The sequence below is a fragment of the Trifolium pratense genome, linkage group LG6, assembly GCF_020283565.1.
Source record: "Trifolium pratense cultivar HEN17-A07 linkage group LG6, ARS_RC_1.1, whole genome shotgun sequence".
Lineage (NCBI taxonomy): Eukaryota > Viridiplantae > Streptophyta > Magnoliopsida > Fabales > Fabaceae > Trifolium > Trifolium pratense.
This window is the reverse complement of record NC_060064.1, coordinates 14,039,294-14,057,488: the sequence shown is the minus strand read 5'-3', so window position 1 is coordinate 14,057,488 and position 18,195 is coordinate 14,039,294. Positions and strand designations below refer to the sequence as shown.

Below are 18,195 nucleotides of genomic sequence, written 5' to 3'. Positions count from 1 at the left end.
AAATATAATCAACAATTCATCAACACATCATTCTTCATCAACAAGCATCAACAAGCATCAACAATCATCAACAATCATGTAAGAATCAGCCACTGATCGAAAATACATGCAAAGGAAGATAGCAGATGAAAAATTGGTGAAAACTGCAGTATTTCCGCCTGGGGCGGAAATTTTTACGTTTGAGGCGGAAGTTTACGCCTGAGGCGGAAATATTTACGCCTGGGGCGGAAAAACATCTGAAAGGCTGGCTGCTCACTGTTCTGCCGTTTCAGGCGGAAATTATTGTGCAGGATTTCTGCAGGACAGCCTCTCATTGCAACGATCATAACTTGGGCTACGAAAGTCCAATGGAGACGCACATATACTCGTTGGAAAGCTAACAAACAGGGCTACAACTTTTATGTTGGCCACTAAAACCAGTTCACAACGAAAAGAGGTCAAAATTGCACGTAAAGGTTCAGACCTCATAGATAACAATTTTCTACATTTCTCATTTCAAACTCTAAACTCTCAAGACTCTCACATAAACCATTTTTCATGTTATAAACCCCAAATAAGTTCATATTCAAGTGCAACAAACATGGATAAACACAAAAGGACAGTTCATTTCTCAGATCTACGTCATAAACATCGAAAAAGTAAAGATTGACACTTTTTCATCAAAACTCTCAAGAACACAAAGTTCTTGAGTTTAATCTGTTATAAAACTCGTTTTTTAACCATTATTTTCGTTCATTAATCATGTTAAAAGCATGTTAAACATATTAAGAACCTTAGAAACGATTTCCATCAAGAAAATCCATTCACAACTAAAACGAAAATGGGGTGGAGGAAGTTCGGGTGAGGAGAAATCGACATTCTCCCCTTCCTCGAGTCACCCACGAATATGAAATCTACTCTCTTACCTGGATTCGAAGAAAACACGACGAAGATCTCGAATCCCTAGCTCTCCTTCTTGCCCTAGCTCCTCAAGCTCTCTCTTCTCCTCTCAAGAACACAAAAGAAACATGAGAAATGAATTCTCATCCTCACTATGCCCTTATGGGCGCCCCCTCACACTCACAAGGCCCATTGGGCCTCAAGCCCAATTGGCTTGGCCCAATAACGCGTTAACTCACTCTACTCGCTTAATAACTAAAGTATTCGATAAATAACTCAAGTTATTAACTTAATTAAAATTCCACGTTAATAAAATATTTTAACACATAAAAATAATAATATGAAAATTGGGTCGTTACAGACTGGACTGGACAACTTTTGTTTTACCCTGTTTGATTTGAAACTGGTTATCGGACTGGACAAATTAGGTAGCAAGGTACAGGACAAAAACAAGAATTTTTGTCCCTCACTGAACCACAATACAACTTTTTGTCCACAGTACAACTATAAAAAATACGAAAATACCCATTTTATTTCCGAATATAAAAACATTATCGCCCTATATCTCTCTGGTACAGTTTTGTCCTGTATTATCTTATTCTGTCTTGTACTGTTATGTCCTTCCTATTTTACCAATCAAACGCACCTTTAGTTAAATTAAAGTACTAGTATATTCTTAAATCTGACATTTAATTTAAATTAATTAAATTACATAAATAGTAAGCAATTAATTTTAATTCAAATAATAAAATTTATTACACCCAGATAAAGAGAAATATATATTGACCGAGTGCAAGTTTTAATAAATGTTTAACATACCCTAGCAGTTAATAATTCCTTTGTTGTCTTGAGTTCTCAGGTTCGAAACTTTTTTTTTTTTTTTTGACTAAATTCTCAGGTTCGAAACTTGTTGATGTTAGAAACATGTTTTTTTATTTTTTTATTTTCAAGGCTGTTTTAGAAAAATATAATTCCCAAAAAGTTTCCAGCAGGATTTGATCCGACTACATGTAGTAATGGTTCAAGCCCTAAACCGCCAAGACACATGAATACGTTGGGTAAAAAAATGTGTTATGTGATATTTATAAACGAAGAGTTGATAAAAATATTATATTAAATAAATCTTCATCTTCAACCTTCAGCCGGGTCACTTCGACCCGTTTTAGATTCGCGATATCCAGCGTTGACCCGACAGTTTCAGGTCCATTTAGACGTCAAAGTAACAATTAGTTACCCAGAAACATCACAAAAACCATTTGCAATACAGTTATGATTTTAATTTTGATTCAAATCGTCTAAAACAAAAAACCTAAAATTAAAATTTTTAAAACTTGAAAACTAGATATTGCCACCATCGCATATGCCATAACTGACGATGACTGATTTCACCATATCAACTGTTAATGTTACTCGATTTATTTGAAATCTTATGATGAGTTAGACTTTTTGTTTCTTTTTTTCGTTTCCACTTTTATCCAATCACCTTGAAAGAATCCTGCTCACAGTTATTATTAGTAATATCCAAAGCATCCGTTTTGGTCATCATGTCTTCAATGTTTTTTTCCCTTTTTTTCTCTTTGACAATTACTCACATTAATTTCATAAGATTATTATTAATTGTGAGAAATTTTTTCCGTTTTTACTCACATTAATTTCCGTTTTGTAAATTATTATTAACTAAATTAGGGACTGATGTGCAATAAATAAAAAATTTCTAAGGTTCACCATGGACTTGCGCTGATGTGGAATTAATTGATATTCTATTGGTCAATTAAATAGACTGCACCAAAAAAGTCCAAAACAGGGCTGCACCATAGAATCTCCCTATGAAAATATGTGCACAAGTGTACATTATTATTATTAAGTAACATCAACATCAACAACTAGTACACATTGGGAAGAATTTACATGACCAATTGATCCCATTACAATTTTGAATCACCGAAATAATTTTTTACATAATAATCACTTAGATAGTGTACAAATCTCTATCTTTGATATAGAAAGACAAAGTTGCAAAATGGAATGGATGGCATTAATTAGAAGCTCCCCAATCACTATTCCATATCTTTGTCATATGATTACTTCATATCTACACAACCTAATACTAATAATTTTTTTTATTTTTTTTGACAATATTAATAATATACAATTATTTATAAGCAACAGTGATTCATATGATTCTTCATCTGGCTTTGGTTCCCTATCTTCCTAATAACATTCATCAACTTTCCTTGATGTTCTTCCAACTTGTTCAATTCTTACACTTGTTATCCTCAAAAACTCCAATAACAAACTTATCAAAATTCTCCAAAAACAATTCCCATTCACCTTTGTTCATGTCACCAAAAGAAATGCCACTAATTCCACAATTAGTCTCTTTTTCATCTTGTTCTTTTCCATTCTCATTGTTGATATTAGTCTTGAGTTTCAAACAAATGTTTTCCAATTCGCTTGACGATTCCTCGCCACGGCAAAATTCCCTTGTCATCATCTGGCCTATATCAGCAAGACAAAGGCCAGCAACAGCAGCTTGTTTCAAGAAAACCGTGCAAACGATAAGAACGCGAATAGATGATTCTCTCAACGAAGGAACCTCGGATCTTAGAATATCAGCGTCTTTAAAAGGATCAAGTTTTGAAATATACTCAAGTTCTGATTCAGAGAAAGGAATTGAAGCTTGTGGCCAATGCAGCCACTCAAAATATGGATCATCTAGCCACTCAGGTAAGCAAAAGCCGTGATCAATCGGAACAAGATCGGCCGCAGCATTGCCATTAACAAAACTATTGTGATCATGTTTCATAACAAGCATATTCCCTGCATGTCTATCAAGATTCATAAGCCTAATGTCTAGAATACCAATTTTGTGAACAGAATCAACTGAAAAGAGAGAAGGGCCTAACTCTCCTGCATCGAAACCATGACCAACAAAGCGTTGGAGTGAAGCGAGTTTAACAGTGGCAGAAGAATCGGAGAATGTAGCATGACAGAATTTAACTAAAGCAGTTGGTGGCACACCAGAAAATCCTCCATGATCAAGTAGATAAGCAGCTAATTCTCTTATACCAGTTTCGCCGATTCGAATGGGACGCTTTAAGCTAGGTTGGCCTAGCATTTGATGATTAGTACTTTGTAAGCCTTCCGGGTTATTCAAGGCGAAAGGTTCTTCGTCTACTGGTTTTGCTACAGCAATGTTGTTACCATTTTGGTTATGGAAAACATAGGCACCACCAAGTCCACTAGGGAGTGGAATAGGTTGAATACCTGAGGCCATAGCAACTGCAACCTCGACGACTAGAGCGTGTACCGGAGCTCCACTTCCACGAACGATCTCAATCCTAGGATGAGGAGGATTGAGATCTTCTACCCCGGTTAAGGGTAGACATGGAGTGGAGAAACTGCGGTGAATATTATCGGCTTGAAATGCTAGAATAGTAGTTTGGTTGAGTTCAAGAATGTTGTTGTAATCAAGGTGACCAAAGGATTGGAGTTTGCATCTCTGGGATCGACTAAATGGCTTAAATCCATGGTGTTGTTGATCAATGGCAACGGCCATTTCGAACAATCTCATCCAGGTGAGAATAGCAGCAGTGCATTCCAAATCCCCTCACAACAATGTTAGTTTCCTGAAGGCAATGATGACATCTGCAATGTTGAAAACAAACATTCAAGTTTTAATTAACCTCTTTTCAAAAATAGTAAAACACTAATATTATAATATCTATGTGTTTGTACACAATCTAGGTTTCAATTTATGACAGCATATTCAAACATTTATTATATCATTGAAGAACTACTACTAGAATTTGTATTTATCTATGTAGAGCACTGACACTTCTGATTGAAAACGTGTCTGGTGTTAAACACGTGTCAGTGTGATTATATTCAATTATGTCATTTTCTCAAATTATTCCTGGTGCATGTGTCATGTCTATTGTCTGTCTCGGTGCTTCATAGTGACAATTTAGATTAAAGGAATTTCCGGTGTCCAACACGGACACCGACAATTACACACCGACGCATGTGATTGCATTCAATCTTTCAATTTTCTTAATAACAAAAAACATCAACAACAACAAAAGGAACATGCATGATTAAGCAATCAAACCGATAAACAATTAAATTTCTTACTGTCTATATTGGCTTTAGGGGGTAAAAATCAAATGCTCGCTGGATACAGATTAACAGAAGAGCAGGCAAACTTAGCATATTTTTTCTTGAATCCCTTATTAACCTGCAAAATTCCAAACCACAAAAATCAATAATTTCATATCTCACATACAAATTCATAAAATGAAATGAAATACAGAGGAAAATAATGCATCCCTCTCTGTTCCACACATGAATCACCATAATTTTGAAAACCATAGATCATGTAATACTATAACCAATTATGATACGACAACAATTATGATAACAATGTCGTTGCAAAGACATAGAAATCTTTGATACGAGAACAATTATGATCACAATGTCGTTGCAAAGACATCAAAATCTATAATTTTGTGACCACAATCACGACACTATAACCATTTTAAAGATTTTCAAACAAAACAATAAGAGAAACGTACCCTGAACACACCGTTAAAAGGTATTCAGGGAAACAAGAAGTAACGGGAGCGCGAGAGAATCAGACCGTCGCCGGAGTAATATCGAAATAAAACTCCACTTTCACTCCCACTCCCACCGTAAAATATTCCCACTTCTTCTAAAACACAACAAACCCTCTCAACCTTTTCAATCTTTCCTCTTCATATCTTTCTCCTTACCAAATTATTCTTACTATTTTTGCTTCTATAACTACCATAACGACATTTGGCATATTTTCTTACACAAATGGTAAATCTAATTTAAAATTTTGTATATAAATAAATGTAACGTTTTAATTTAGAATTAAATAACTAACAACCTTAAAGTGTAACTGCTATTTATTTTCTTGGCCCTATCTTAATGTGACAACTGTTGTCACAAAAAAAATGTTTGTGGTCAAATTAAACATCGTTTCATTGCATACTTTGGCATTTTTTTTTCCTTCTTTTATTAGTTTGTGGTCGTTGAAAAGTTTTGAATACTAACAATTGCTCCCTTGATTTGGTGCGATGAAAACGGCTGATATTATGTTATGTCTAATGAGCACTTTTTTTTTTTCTTTTCATAATTCGAGTATCTTCTACGCGCAACTGTAGAGACTAATCTTCGAGTCTTGTGGAATTCAAATAAATGGTAAATTTTCTAATAGTTTTAATATTGCTGCATGTCCAAGTCAGGGATCGAACCCAAGACCTTGATTAAATTAGGAAAAAACTTATTTAATCTCATCTAAACGCTCTTGGATAATGAACACTTCTTAGTGGGCCTAAAATTTGGTGACATACGGCTGCTATTTTTTTTTATTTTTTTCGGTAGACGAAGTGACAAACATCACTTAAACTTAGACACATACATGAAAAGTTTTGGGTTTGACTTCGAGTAAAGATATACAACTTAATAATATTGACATTGTTAATTGAGTTAGGTTTTATAGACTAGATAATTGCTATTTAGTATGACTTCTTTTAATAACAACAAAAATATCAATATTATTCTGCTCAATAATATATAAGTATAATTGCATCCTTCGAGATATATATATATATATATATAATTGGTATGCACGATACTGTATTGATTTATTAAACTTTTAATAAATCATAGTAATTGTTAACTCGTTAAAAATAGTCAACTTTAGTCGACATGTCTATCTTATTCAACTTTAATTGTTAACTCATTTTAATTGATTTGAGAATGTAAAATTTACATTAGAGTGCATCAAAATTGTTTTGGACTGGGCCAAAGGCTCAACAACCGAAGAACTTGTCCTCCCATCTGCCGAACTCAGACCAATCTGATGCAAGCCCAAGGTCATATCCTTCTGCCCAACGATCAAAGAAGTTAGTCTTAGCCACGGAGATGTTGACTTTGTTTTTATCCTTAGAAGTCAGATCTTCGCCTCATTGTTTCCTTCTTTGAGTTGTCATTCGCCATAGCCACGGATATATGTCCTTCTTCGAGTTGTCCTTCTTCGTGAGATTACTTGTCGCATATGTCCTCGTTGAATGAGGATCTCTATTATGTCTTTTAAGTGAACACAATCTTCAGAGACGTTCATGTGACATATGTGATACCGACAATACTTTCCTCTACCTACCCCCGATTATGCAGGAAGTTGATTAGGGAATCTTACTCCCGCTTTCTTGAACTCAACATTTGATCACTCAACAAGAATGCGCTCTCTTGGCACAAGTAGAGGTTTGTACGTCGAATATCACCCCGGGGGAGGTTTCTGGTCTCGTATTTTTTCTTCTTTTCTATTGTCTCATTGCACAATCTTACAATTGAACCTTTCAATGTAGTCTATTAGGGGCTTATCCTTCCCTTGTACTAAGCTTCGAGGACAGCTTTGGTTTTTGGTTGATGTCGAGAAGCAGTCAAGTGTGCAGTGAACTGGTGATACAATTTTCTCCACGAATCGATAGATCCTAGATCCTGGAGGCAGGATCTTGTACCAAGCCATGGCTCATTTCCTTAGTGTAGTAGGGAATAACTTGCATTTGATGGATCCTCGAATGACTCTGTAGTCGAACACAACGTCGATGTTTTCAATGTGATTGTTCGGGGTAGGTAGATCCATCGTATGTGTCAATCAGAGTTGGTTTCTCTAGTTTGACGGGTAAGGATAGCCTTATGATCTTCTCCTAGATAGTGGTCCTCGTGGTCTGTATTCGTCGCTCCACGAAGAGTGGAGGTTGTTGCGCAGGAGTGGAGATCAAGATATCCTCGTGGGAATTGTGATTGTTAGTTGTTCCATGGGAGAGTTTGATGTCTCCTATGTGGAGAACGTCGAGAAGAGGCTCTGCTCCTACGGGGCTTGGGAGTATTCGCTGATCGTATGGTCACGGAGATCTTGATCTAGAGACCGTGTATTTTCTTCTTCGCGAGGGGGGACGAGAATAATGTCTTCGATAGCTGCTGGTTGACACTCGGGTTATACAAGACTCCTCAACAACTTTGAGGCGTAGGTTTTGATCTTCAATGATCATGCTCTGCCTGTTGATAGCATGGATGAGGGTTGTCATCAGTCCATCCGTTCCGGGTCACGTTACCAAGTATGGCAGCAGCAGGTCTTGGGGTAGCTCTGGAATGCATGGATCGTAGGCAGGATTAGGGGTGGGAAAAAAACCAAAAAACCAAACCGAACCGCCAAACTAAACCGAACCAAACCAAAAAAAACTGAACCATAACTAACGGTTTTAAAACTAAACTGAAACACTTCAGTTCGGTTCATGGTTATCAGTTTGATTCGGTTCGATTTAATGGTTCAGTTATTTTTAGTGAAAAATTAGTTATGGTTTGGTTTAAAACCATAAAACCGAACCACTTTAACAGTTCAGTTCAAAAGACAAACAGTTTGGTTCGGTTACTATGAATTTTGAAAACAGTTTTGTTCGGTTCGGTTTTCTTCCAAAACCGAACCATGCCCACCCCTAGGCAGGATCATCCCCCCGATGCGGTGGTCATCACTCTGTTGCGGCTTTCTTACTCGTGTTGTGGCATCCCTAGGGGAATTTCCAGTTCATCATTGCGGATGTTTTCGCCAGCCATTGATCTTTTGGGTGATATTTGCTAGTTTTAGTCATAAGCTTTTCAGTAAAGACAGAGAAACTAGTTCCCATAGACAACTCCACTAGTAGTACTTGATCAGAACAGTCGTGACCACTGGTTACTAACCAGGGGTGCTATACTTGATGACCACTGGTTACTTGATCAGAACAGTCGTAACCCAATCGAGTTTTGGAGTCCATACCTCTCTATATATTTTCCCTAAATTACAGACTTTGTACATTAACTACTATAAGAAGTTAAACCTGTTGTTGAACAACGAAAGTCCAATCCAAACATTGAGGTTGAAACATTTGTTTGGATTGAATGGGCTATGAACACTTTACTTTAGAGACCTTGGCAATCAGTTGTTTTCCTAATCTTGATATACTTCCAGTGTTTCTAACTACAATGACTCGTCTTAAAAGGTTCTACATAATTGACTGTCCTCGACTCTTGAGTCTTACACAAGTGACATGCATCGCCTCACCGCACTTGAAACTTTGTACATATATAGATGGTTGTCCTGAGTTGTGCAGAAAATGTCAGCCCCAATCTGGTGAGTACTGGCCACAAGAGAAAGCAAAGCAGTAAGTATTTGATGGCGTTGGAGAAGATGAATGTCAGCCCCAATCTGGTCACAATAGAAAGCAAAGCAGTAGTTGATGGCGTTGGAGAAGATGAATGTCATACCAAGATGCTTTATATTTCTAGTACTAAGAAACATCTTTATGTATACTTAGCATTTGTTATTTTATTGAATTTGAAGGTTATTCCCTTTGGATTTTTGTTATTGCTCTGCACTCTTTTTTCCTTCATCAGGTTTTCTCCCACTGGAATTTACCGATAAGATTTTTAATGAGTTAGAAGTTATTTCGGTTTTTGACGTTAACATGACTGTATCGTTTGTCTTTCATGTTGCTGATTTACTGCATGGTTATGAAGAAGCTTGTTGAGCACTTGAGCCTAGTTTAATTGTTGAGTTTAGACAATCTGGAAATTTTTTTGAAGTGGCAGAATATGAGATCTTAATAATAATATATATTATAAATCAGATTTGTATAAATTAATTTAGGGACCTATTTACAAACTGCACATTAGTTCAAAGACCCATCTTAATCTTAATCTTATCTTAATCTTAATCTTAATAATATACAAACTCAAACTTTTGAAGAAAATAAAAGAATGACTTTTGTCTTTGTCAATTTGATTGCTTGAATTGGAAGTAAAATTCAAATGTTTGAATTTCCCTCTTTAGAGGGCTGAAGCTAATAAGGACCCATCACAGCACCCATCACTCCATTTTTCTTCCAAATAAGAAACCCATGGATGTTGAAAACTGAGCTCCTACTCCCACAGAGTATGTTCATTTATTTATTTCTCCTTTTATTTGTTTTCAAAATTCTCATACAAAAATAAATAAATAAATAAATAAATAAATAAATAAATAAAACTCATCCTCCTTTTTTCTTCTCTATGCAAACTCGCCTCTCTCACCATCATGTGGTGAGCTCAGGTAACCGCAGTTTCTTCCCTTTTTGAAATCCCTCATTTTTTTCCAATCTAATTTATAATTCTTAATTCTCTACACATCTCTCTCCTCTTCATTAGATTCTTTGTATTTCCCATTCAATCTCTCACCGTCTCTTTTGAATCTTCTGTCTACATGTCTCAATCTCTCTCTTTTCACACTATTTTATAGTTTTACTTAATTTGTTTTTTTATTTCTGATTTTTGCATTTTTCTGTTATTTTTTTGTACTTCCAGGTTTTCCTCTTGGCTTTGTTGCTGCTGTTAAGAGAAATGGAGTTTAAAGGTATATATATATTCATAGCTATTTACTATATTTCTGCAATTTCTTCAATGTTCATTTTCATATTACATTTTTCTCTTCATTTGCATAGCTCTGATTGTATTCGAAAACTCTAATTCGATTGTGAAAGTGAGCACTCAAAGTGTTTGAGAAAACGTCTCTATGAAAAATTGATGGCTTTGTGGTCTTATTTTCTGTTCTCTCTTTTTTGTATAGGATATTGTTTGTCTCTCTTCCCCAATTCAAAAGCTGAAAGACAAAGTTGGTGAGCATTCTGCAGTTATTAAAGAGGTACATTTTCAGTATTTTTATGCAAAATAAATACTTACTATCAGTGTAATACTCAAAAACATTGATCCAAAATGGAACCAAATGATAATATATATACTCAGTGTAATATTTACAATTAGTTTTTAAGAATAAGAACAAAGAAGATGAAACAGACACACCCTTACTTAAATATGTAATTCTAATTCTCTGGATCTTATTGTTCATTATGATGATTTTGCTTATTTTTATTCACCTTTTTCTTCTTTGGTTTTGTTTGTCATATAATTAATGATGCACCTCAAATGTTTGAGACATATTTATTTTATCAATATGTTAATATCTGGTTTTGTATGGTAACAGGTTTTATGCATCAAGTATGAAATAGTTCAAATAAATGATGTTGGAGAGTCAATCAAATTGAAGGTATAATCCAAGACTAATAAGCTTTAGATTGTTAATTTTTTTATTGTTAAAGGACACTGTTTGGAGACTACCTTTTATATAGTTTACATTTTTAGTTAAAACGATATTTAATTCTCACATTGGCATAGATAAGTATAACGTATCCTCCAAGGAACTTTTAAAGCAGCTGGTATCTATAGAAACATACTTTAGATGTCAACACAATTTCATATGCTTATGGAGACCTCCAACTCATCACAATTTCGTCTTTAGTAACTGACTAATTCCTTTAGATGTCAACACAATTTCATATGCTTATGGAGTAGATTGTAATTATCACTCTCTTCTTTTCAATATGCTCAACATTTGACGGACTATATACACACTGCCAAAACCATGTAAGATTTTCATTATATAATATGTTCCTTATGGCTAGAATGTGATGCTTATTCATACTTACTGACCATATGAACTTGAACTTGAAATTTTCTATTTTATTTCACAGTGATGTGTTACTCTTTGCTAGGGGACTGCTTTAATTATATGCAGAAAATTAGAAATTAGAAAAGAACATGAAAGAAACTTTGTGGGGGATGGGGAAACAAAAGAACATGAAAGATGAAAATTCAAAAAAGTAGGGGCTACTATGTTTCAAAGTTATCACATGAAAGAACATGAAAGAAACTTTGCTACTATTCTTAAAAATATACCAAAAAATGAAACAAAAGAACATGAAAGATGAAAATTCAAATGATTGAAGTTGCACTACAAGGTACAGCAAAATGTTTCTTGCATATATTAGTATTTTTTTATCTCTTTGAGGTTTTATTTTTCATAGTATTTTCTACCTTTTGCCCTTTTCAACTTATTTGATTAGTTATAATTTTTTTATGACCATTGAAATTGTTTTTGTCTGAATCAGTTGAGCTTTGAGATGATTGATGACCGGTGATTTTGGAATTTATAAATCTTGGATTTGTGATGTTTGATTTCATATTTGAAGTTATGGTTCTAGATATATACCTTTTGTATTCATGAAATGATATGGTTGAATTTTGTAGGTTGAATTTGCGATAAATAAATTCATTCAATATGCACATGATGGGGATGCATAAGCTATCAGTGCAACCTGGGAAGGTATAGCAAACTTCAATATCTGACAATTTTTATATGTTTGGTTCTTGATCATACTATAGTTTCAAATTTGGATTGCAACACAATGTGTGTTAAATGTGTTGAAATAGTATCTTTTATCGTATTATAGTCAAATCATATTTCTTACTTTCTTCTCAATTTTCTCATGTCAAATTATAATCTCCTAATTACGGCAACCAATTGTATTTGCAGACTATATGATGTATGAAATTGAGCTAAACATAATAAGTTATTTGAAAAAACACGGGAGGCATTCCGAAAGGGTTATGTTTATGCATATATCGACTTTGTTAATATTATAGAGGGAATTTACACACGGTCAATTATATGTTGCTGTATCTAGAGTAACAACTAAAAAAGGTTTGAAGATGTGCATTTTGGATGAAGATTGATAGACTAAAACTTCAACTATCAATGTTGTTTTTCTGGAAGTTTTTTATAACTTTTAGTTTGGTGGAGCAAAGTTATAAAATTTTATAAAGTTATGTAATATTATAACAACTCTACAAATTTTTAATGTTTTCTATTAGGTTGTCATGTAGTATGATTATGTATTATATTTTGGTTCTACATAGAAATAATGCATATTTTTTTGAATTGTGTAATATTAAGGCAAATTTCACGAATACTGAAATCTTAATTGTCTGGCGAGTTCTATATTGAATGATATATTTATTTACTATAACATTTTGACACAATGTATATTTTATTGTACGAAATTACTACAAGATGGTGTTTCCTGTGCGTTAGCACGGGCACTAGAACTAGTTTATATAATATGTGTATCATGTCGACATTGATTAATTAGTGACTAACTATGGACCGACTGAAATTTAACATGGGGACTTAATTGAAAACTATATAATAGTTTAGAGACTTTTGATTACATAGGTTTTTAGTTGAAGGACCTAATTAAAAAAATTTCAAATAGTTCAGGGACATGTAGATTAATTAAACCTTTAATTTTTTTTAATTTAAGAGTAAAAATTAAAAAAATGGTAGTAGACTCACAAATATCAATGCCACCATATATATCCAGCCAACAAAGGAAAACAAATAAAGCAAACAAAAGTGAAATGCTAAAAAAATATTATAACATGTTGCACTGCAAACTTGTTCAAATTTGTTGTGCTGCTTAATTCTTCTTATTTTATGTATGCACGCACGTGTTCGTTCTTTTTATAACATAAACTATTTTTGGTTCTTTTTATAACCACTATTATTGCATTGGTTCCCATATGAGTAAAATAAGTTGGTGGATTGACTATATTTGTTGGTTGATTTCTGAAAATATATATGAACAACAATTACTATCACAAACTTACTTTTCTGCTGTTTTACTTACATTAACATGGCTGAATTGTTTGTCTTTGATGTTGCTGATTCACTGCTTGGGAAGCTTGCTTCATATGCTTACGAAGAAGCTTCTCGAGCCTATGGTGTGTATGAAGATCTACAAGAGTTCAAAGATACTTTGTCAATAGTTAGAGGTTTGTTGTTAGACGCAGAGGAGAAGAAGAACCAACAACATGCCATCCGTGACTGGCTAAGGCAGATTCAAAGCATCTGCTCCGATGCTGAAGATGTATTAGATGGATTTGAGTTACAAGACAAACGGAAGCAAGTTGTGGAAGCTTCTGGCAGCACAAGTATGAAGGTACGCCACTTCTTTTCATCCTCTAATCCATTCGCTTTCCGTTTTAAGATGGCACAACAAATCAAAGATATTAGGGAAAGATTGGATAAGGTAGCATCTAATGGGACCAAGTTTGGACTTACAACCATCAACGTTAGTCCAGGACTTGTTGTCCAAAGGAGAGAAATGACTTATCCCGATGTTGATGCTTCAAGTGTCATAGGAAGAGAGAGTGACAGGGAAGAAATTATCAAGCTGTTGATGCAACCACATCCTCAAGGTGATGGTGTTGGTGATAAAAGTATGTGTGTTATTCCCATTGTGGGAATTGGAGGGTTGGGGAAAACCACACTTGCAAAGTTGGTGTTCAATGACAAGAGGGTGGATTTCCATTTGAAGATGTGGGTGTGTGTCTCCAATGCTTTTGACATCAAGCAGATAATTATTAATATCATAAACTCTATTTCTGCTTCAGCCCCAACTCTTACTTTTTCTCACCAAGAAAACATTAACAACTTAGATATGGTGCAGCTTGTAAGTCGTCTGAGATCTAAACTTTCTGGTCAGAAGTTTTTACTCGTGTTAGATGACATGTGGATGGATGATCGTGCAAAATGGATTGAGTTGAAAGATTTGATAAAAGTTGGGGCACCGGGAAGCAAAGTTATGGTGACAACACGTAGCAATTCAATTGCTTCACTGATGGGCACTATTCCCTCGTATGTTTTACATGGTCTTTCTATGGATAATAGTTTGGCTTTGTTCGTTAAATCAGCATTTGAGGAAGGCGAAGAAGAAAAATTTCCTAATCTAGTGGAGATTGCAAACGAAATTGTGAAAAAATGTCTAGGAGTTCCACTAGCTGTGAAAACATTAGGAAGTTCTCTATATTCAAAATTTGATTTAACTAAGTGGGAATTCGTAAGAGATTCAGAAATATGGAATTTAGAACAAAAGCAAGATGATATTTTACCTGCACTAAAATTAAGCTATGATCAAATGCCATCCTATTTGAGACACTGTTTTGCTTATTTTTCCCTATATCCCAAAGGTTATAGCTTCGGTGTGAATAGTATGCTTAAAATTTGGATAGCCCTAGGATTAGTGGAATCCCGTAATGGAAGTGAAAATCTGGAGAATATTGCTAGAGAATATATAGATGAATTCCATTCAAGGTCATTTCTTCTAGATTACGCGGATCAAGGCCAGCTTTTCAGTTTCAAATTACATGATTTGGTGCATGATCTTGCATTGTATGTTGCAAAGTATGAGTGTGTTCTAGTACAGTCCCATACTCGAAATATACCCAACCAAGTGAGGCATGTGTCAATTGTTGAAAAGGATTCACTTGATCTTGCTCTGATTTTAACGTCCAAACAAGTAAGAACTATATTGTTTCCCATTCGTGGAATGGGTCTTGACAGTGCTTCTCTTTTGGAAACATGGGTATCAAGATACAAATTCTTACGGATTTTAGATTTAAGTGATTCTTCGATAGATATTATACCTGATTCAATTGCTAAATTAGAGCACCTGCGCACTCTCGATCTATCTAATAACAGCAAAATCAAAAGACTTCCCAATTCTATTTGCAGGCTCCAAAATTTGCAAGTCTTGTTACTTTCTGGATGTATGGAGCTTAAAACACTACCTAAAGGATTAGGGAACCTGGTCAGCCTTCGAAAACTGTCTATAACGACAAAACAATATGTTCTTTCACAAAATGAATTTGCAAGCTTCAACTATCTTCAAACTTTGGATTTTTATTGTTGTGAAAATTTGAAAATTTTGTTCGATGGGGCACACCAACTCACTTTCCTTGAAACATTGATTGTTCAATCATGTGGAAGCTTGGAGTCCTTACCTCTTTATTGTTTCCCTAAATTACAGACTTTGTACCTTAGAGACTGTAAGATGTTAGATATGTCGTTGAACAACGAAAATCCAATTCAAAAATTGAAGATGAAACATCTGTATCTTGGTGAATTTCCAAGGCTTCTGACATTGCCGAGATGGATCGTAGGTGCTGCAGACACGTTAGAGACCTTGTTAATTGATAACTTTCCTAATCTTAAGATGCTTCCTGAGTGTCTCACAACAATGACTCATCTTAAGATGCTTGGTATCCGTCTCTGTACTCAATTGTTAACTCTTCCAATTGACATTCATAGCCTCACTGCACTTGAAGAATTGCTCATATATGGTTGTCATGAATTGGGCATAAAATGTCAGCCTCAAATTGGTGAATACTGGTCCATGATTGCTCACATCAAGCACATATCCATTGATAACCACTTTGAAGGTAAACACCTTATTTTGTCACTCCCTTTCTAAGTTTGGCCTAAATTATCATTCATTTGAGTTTTATTTTTCACCCCAAAACTTCTATTGTTTTGTTCAAATGCTTTGTGTTTGTTGTTTTTGTTTTTTGTGCTTTGTGTTTGTTGTTATTGACTTGAGTGCTCATATACTATCATTTATGTGTTTGTCATTGTTTGTTCATGTTAACTTGCTAGTATTGTTTGTTGGTTCAAAGCTTCAAGTGCCTCTTCTTTGTAACTTTTACCCTTTCTTGTATTGGATTGGGATTTGGGAGTGTGCTCCTCCTTAAGGTCTCAGGTTTGATTCTCTCTGGTGCCAATTTGGGTGGGCTAATGTAGCTTCTTCAAAAAAAAACTTTTACCCTTTCTTTTAATTGTCATATTTACCAATTGAATGAGATTACAAAATTCCAACAGTAAAATTTTGTGGATTTATATATAGTGATATTGTCTAATGAAAAAGTAAATATATGTTTTAAGGTATATCAGTAAAAGAGATGAATTTGAGAACAGGTTTTCATTACTTACAGGATAAGGTGTACAATATGATGAGGCTGGAGTGGAAAAGGAATATGTTGCTTGAAGGGAGACAGAAAATGAATTGTTTGATGCAGATGGAGAAGAAGAATGTAAACATGAAACTTTAGATTATGTAAATTTGGAATGATTTCAATAAGGACTATCTTTATATAGTTTTTAATGTATTTTGTTGTTTATGATGAATCATTGTTCTTCCTCTGCACTCTTTTTCCCTTCATCAAGGTTTTATCCAACTGGGTTTTCCTTGGTAAGGTTTTTAATGAGGCAGAGGAATTCTTATATCTTAGGTTTCGGTCTAGTCCCCCAAGGTTCCTTTGTATCTTTATTTTATTTTCATTTAATATATTTCATTAGGGTGCTTTTTAGGTGGCTTCGTTCAGGTGTCAACATAGTTGGGATTTAATAAAAGTTTGTCCATCAAGAAGCAAAATTGCGATGACAACACATAGTAGTCAATTGCTTCGAATGGGTAATGTTCCTGCATATATAGTGGAAAGCTAGAGAGTATATATATATATATATATATATATATATATATATATATATATATATATATATATATATATATATATATGAGTCAGGATCCGTTGACACCAACTAGTTTGACACCAAATGTTACACCTCTCAATAACGTTTTAACCGATATAAATTTTATAAAATCCACCGTTGGATTGAAAGTTTACATCATATAGATCATTTGTGTAAAATTTCAAATAAATCCAAAATCATTTGATATGTTATTGAGATACATCAAAATTAACGGTTTTTGTATTTTTTTAAATGCCGTTAATCTTTATGTGTCTCAATAGCATATCAAATGATTTTGGATTTGTCTGAAATTTTACACAAATGATCTATATGATGTAAACTTTCAATCCAACAGTGGATTTTATAAAATTTATATCGGTTAAAACGTTATTGAGAGGTGTAACATTTGGTGTCAAACTAGTTGGTGTCAACGGATCCTGACTCTATATATATATATATATATATATATAGAGAGAGAGAGAGAGAGAGAGATGGATTTAAGGGTGGTGATTGTTACACTTGAGAAATATGAGGAAACTAAAATAATAAAAACCAAAAAGAAAAAGAATTAGTCATTTTATATTAACCATAAATTCAAATTCCTAATAATTGAATTGGATAATGTAAATACTTGCGAGAGAGTATATTGATGAGTTACACTCAAGATTATTTCTTCAAGATGTCGTTTACTTTGCCTCATTGTGTATTTTCAAATTACATGATTTGAGAGAACTTTGTAGCGGTAGACTCACATACTCCGATTATACTCATCAAGTAAGGCATTTATCAATTGTTGAAAATGATGATTCACTCGTACGGAATTGACATTAATAATATTATTTTTTAGCCATAAAAATGATAAGAGTCGTTATTTCTACTTTTAAAAAATATTATTAACAATCGTTAGGATTTCTGATAATATTAAGCATTGGCTACGGTGGACCACTTGTGGAACTAGTTCACCGTATCATTAGCCTATTATCTATATATGTTGATATATAGGTTATTCG

At 34.2% G+C, this 18,195-nt stretch overlaps 2 protein-coding genes across 3 annotated transcripts; one reads left to right on the top strand and one right to left on the bottom strand.

Annotated features, from left to right (window-relative positions):
• Positions 1-2,614: 2,614 nt before the first annotated feature.
• On the bottom strand, positions 2,615-5,803 carry LOC123888240 (phosphatidylinositol 4-kinase gamma 8). The gene is made up of 3 exons (XM_045937218.1): positions 5,454-5,803; positions 5,014-5,116; positions 2,615-4,527 (listed from the first exon to the last, which is right to left on the bottom strand). Exon 3 carries the CDS (start codon positions 4,451-4,453, stop codon positions 3,134-3,136), a length of 1,320 nt encoding a protein of 439 aa, XP_045793174.1. The 5' UTR covers positions 4,454-4,527; positions 5,014-5,116; positions 5,454-5,803; the 3' UTR covers positions 2,615-3,133.
• Positions 5,804-13,362: 7,559 nt separating this feature from the next.
• Positions 13,363-16,936, top strand: LOC123888239 (putative disease resistance protein RGA3). 2 transcript variants are annotated; one of them, XM_045937216.1, is made up of 2 exons: positions 13,363-16,098; positions 16,631-16,936. In XM_045937216.1, the coding sequence occupies exons 1-2, from the start codon at positions 13,512-13,514 to the stop codon at positions 16,762-16,764; spliced, it is 2,721 nt and encodes a 906-aa protein (XP_045793172.1). In that variant the 5' UTR covers positions 13,363-13,511; the 3' UTR covers positions 16,765-16,936. The 2 variants fall into 2 exon arrangements, with proteins under 2 accessions (XP_045793172.1, XP_045793173.1); XM_045937217.1 differs by having other exon boundaries at positions 13,367-16,098; positions 16,648-16,936.
• The last annotated feature ends 1,259 nt before the right edge of the window (positions 16,937-18,195 follow it).

What these genes read in the sequence shown, in the direction of transcription:
- LOC123888240 (XM_045937218.1), bottom strand. Translation starts at nt 4,453, where the DNA reads ATGAGATTGTTCGAAATGGCCGTTGCCATTGATCAACAACACCATGGA.
- LOC123888239 (XM_045937216.1), top strand. Translation starts at nt 13,512, where the DNA reads ATGGCTGAATTGTTTGTCTTTGATGTTGCTGATTCACTGCTTGGGAAG. An exon ending in CATTGATAACCACTTTGAAG is followed by an intron (nt 16,099 to 16,630) that starts GTAAACACCTTA and finishes ATTTGAGAACAG; the next exon opens with GTTTTCATTACTTACAGGAT.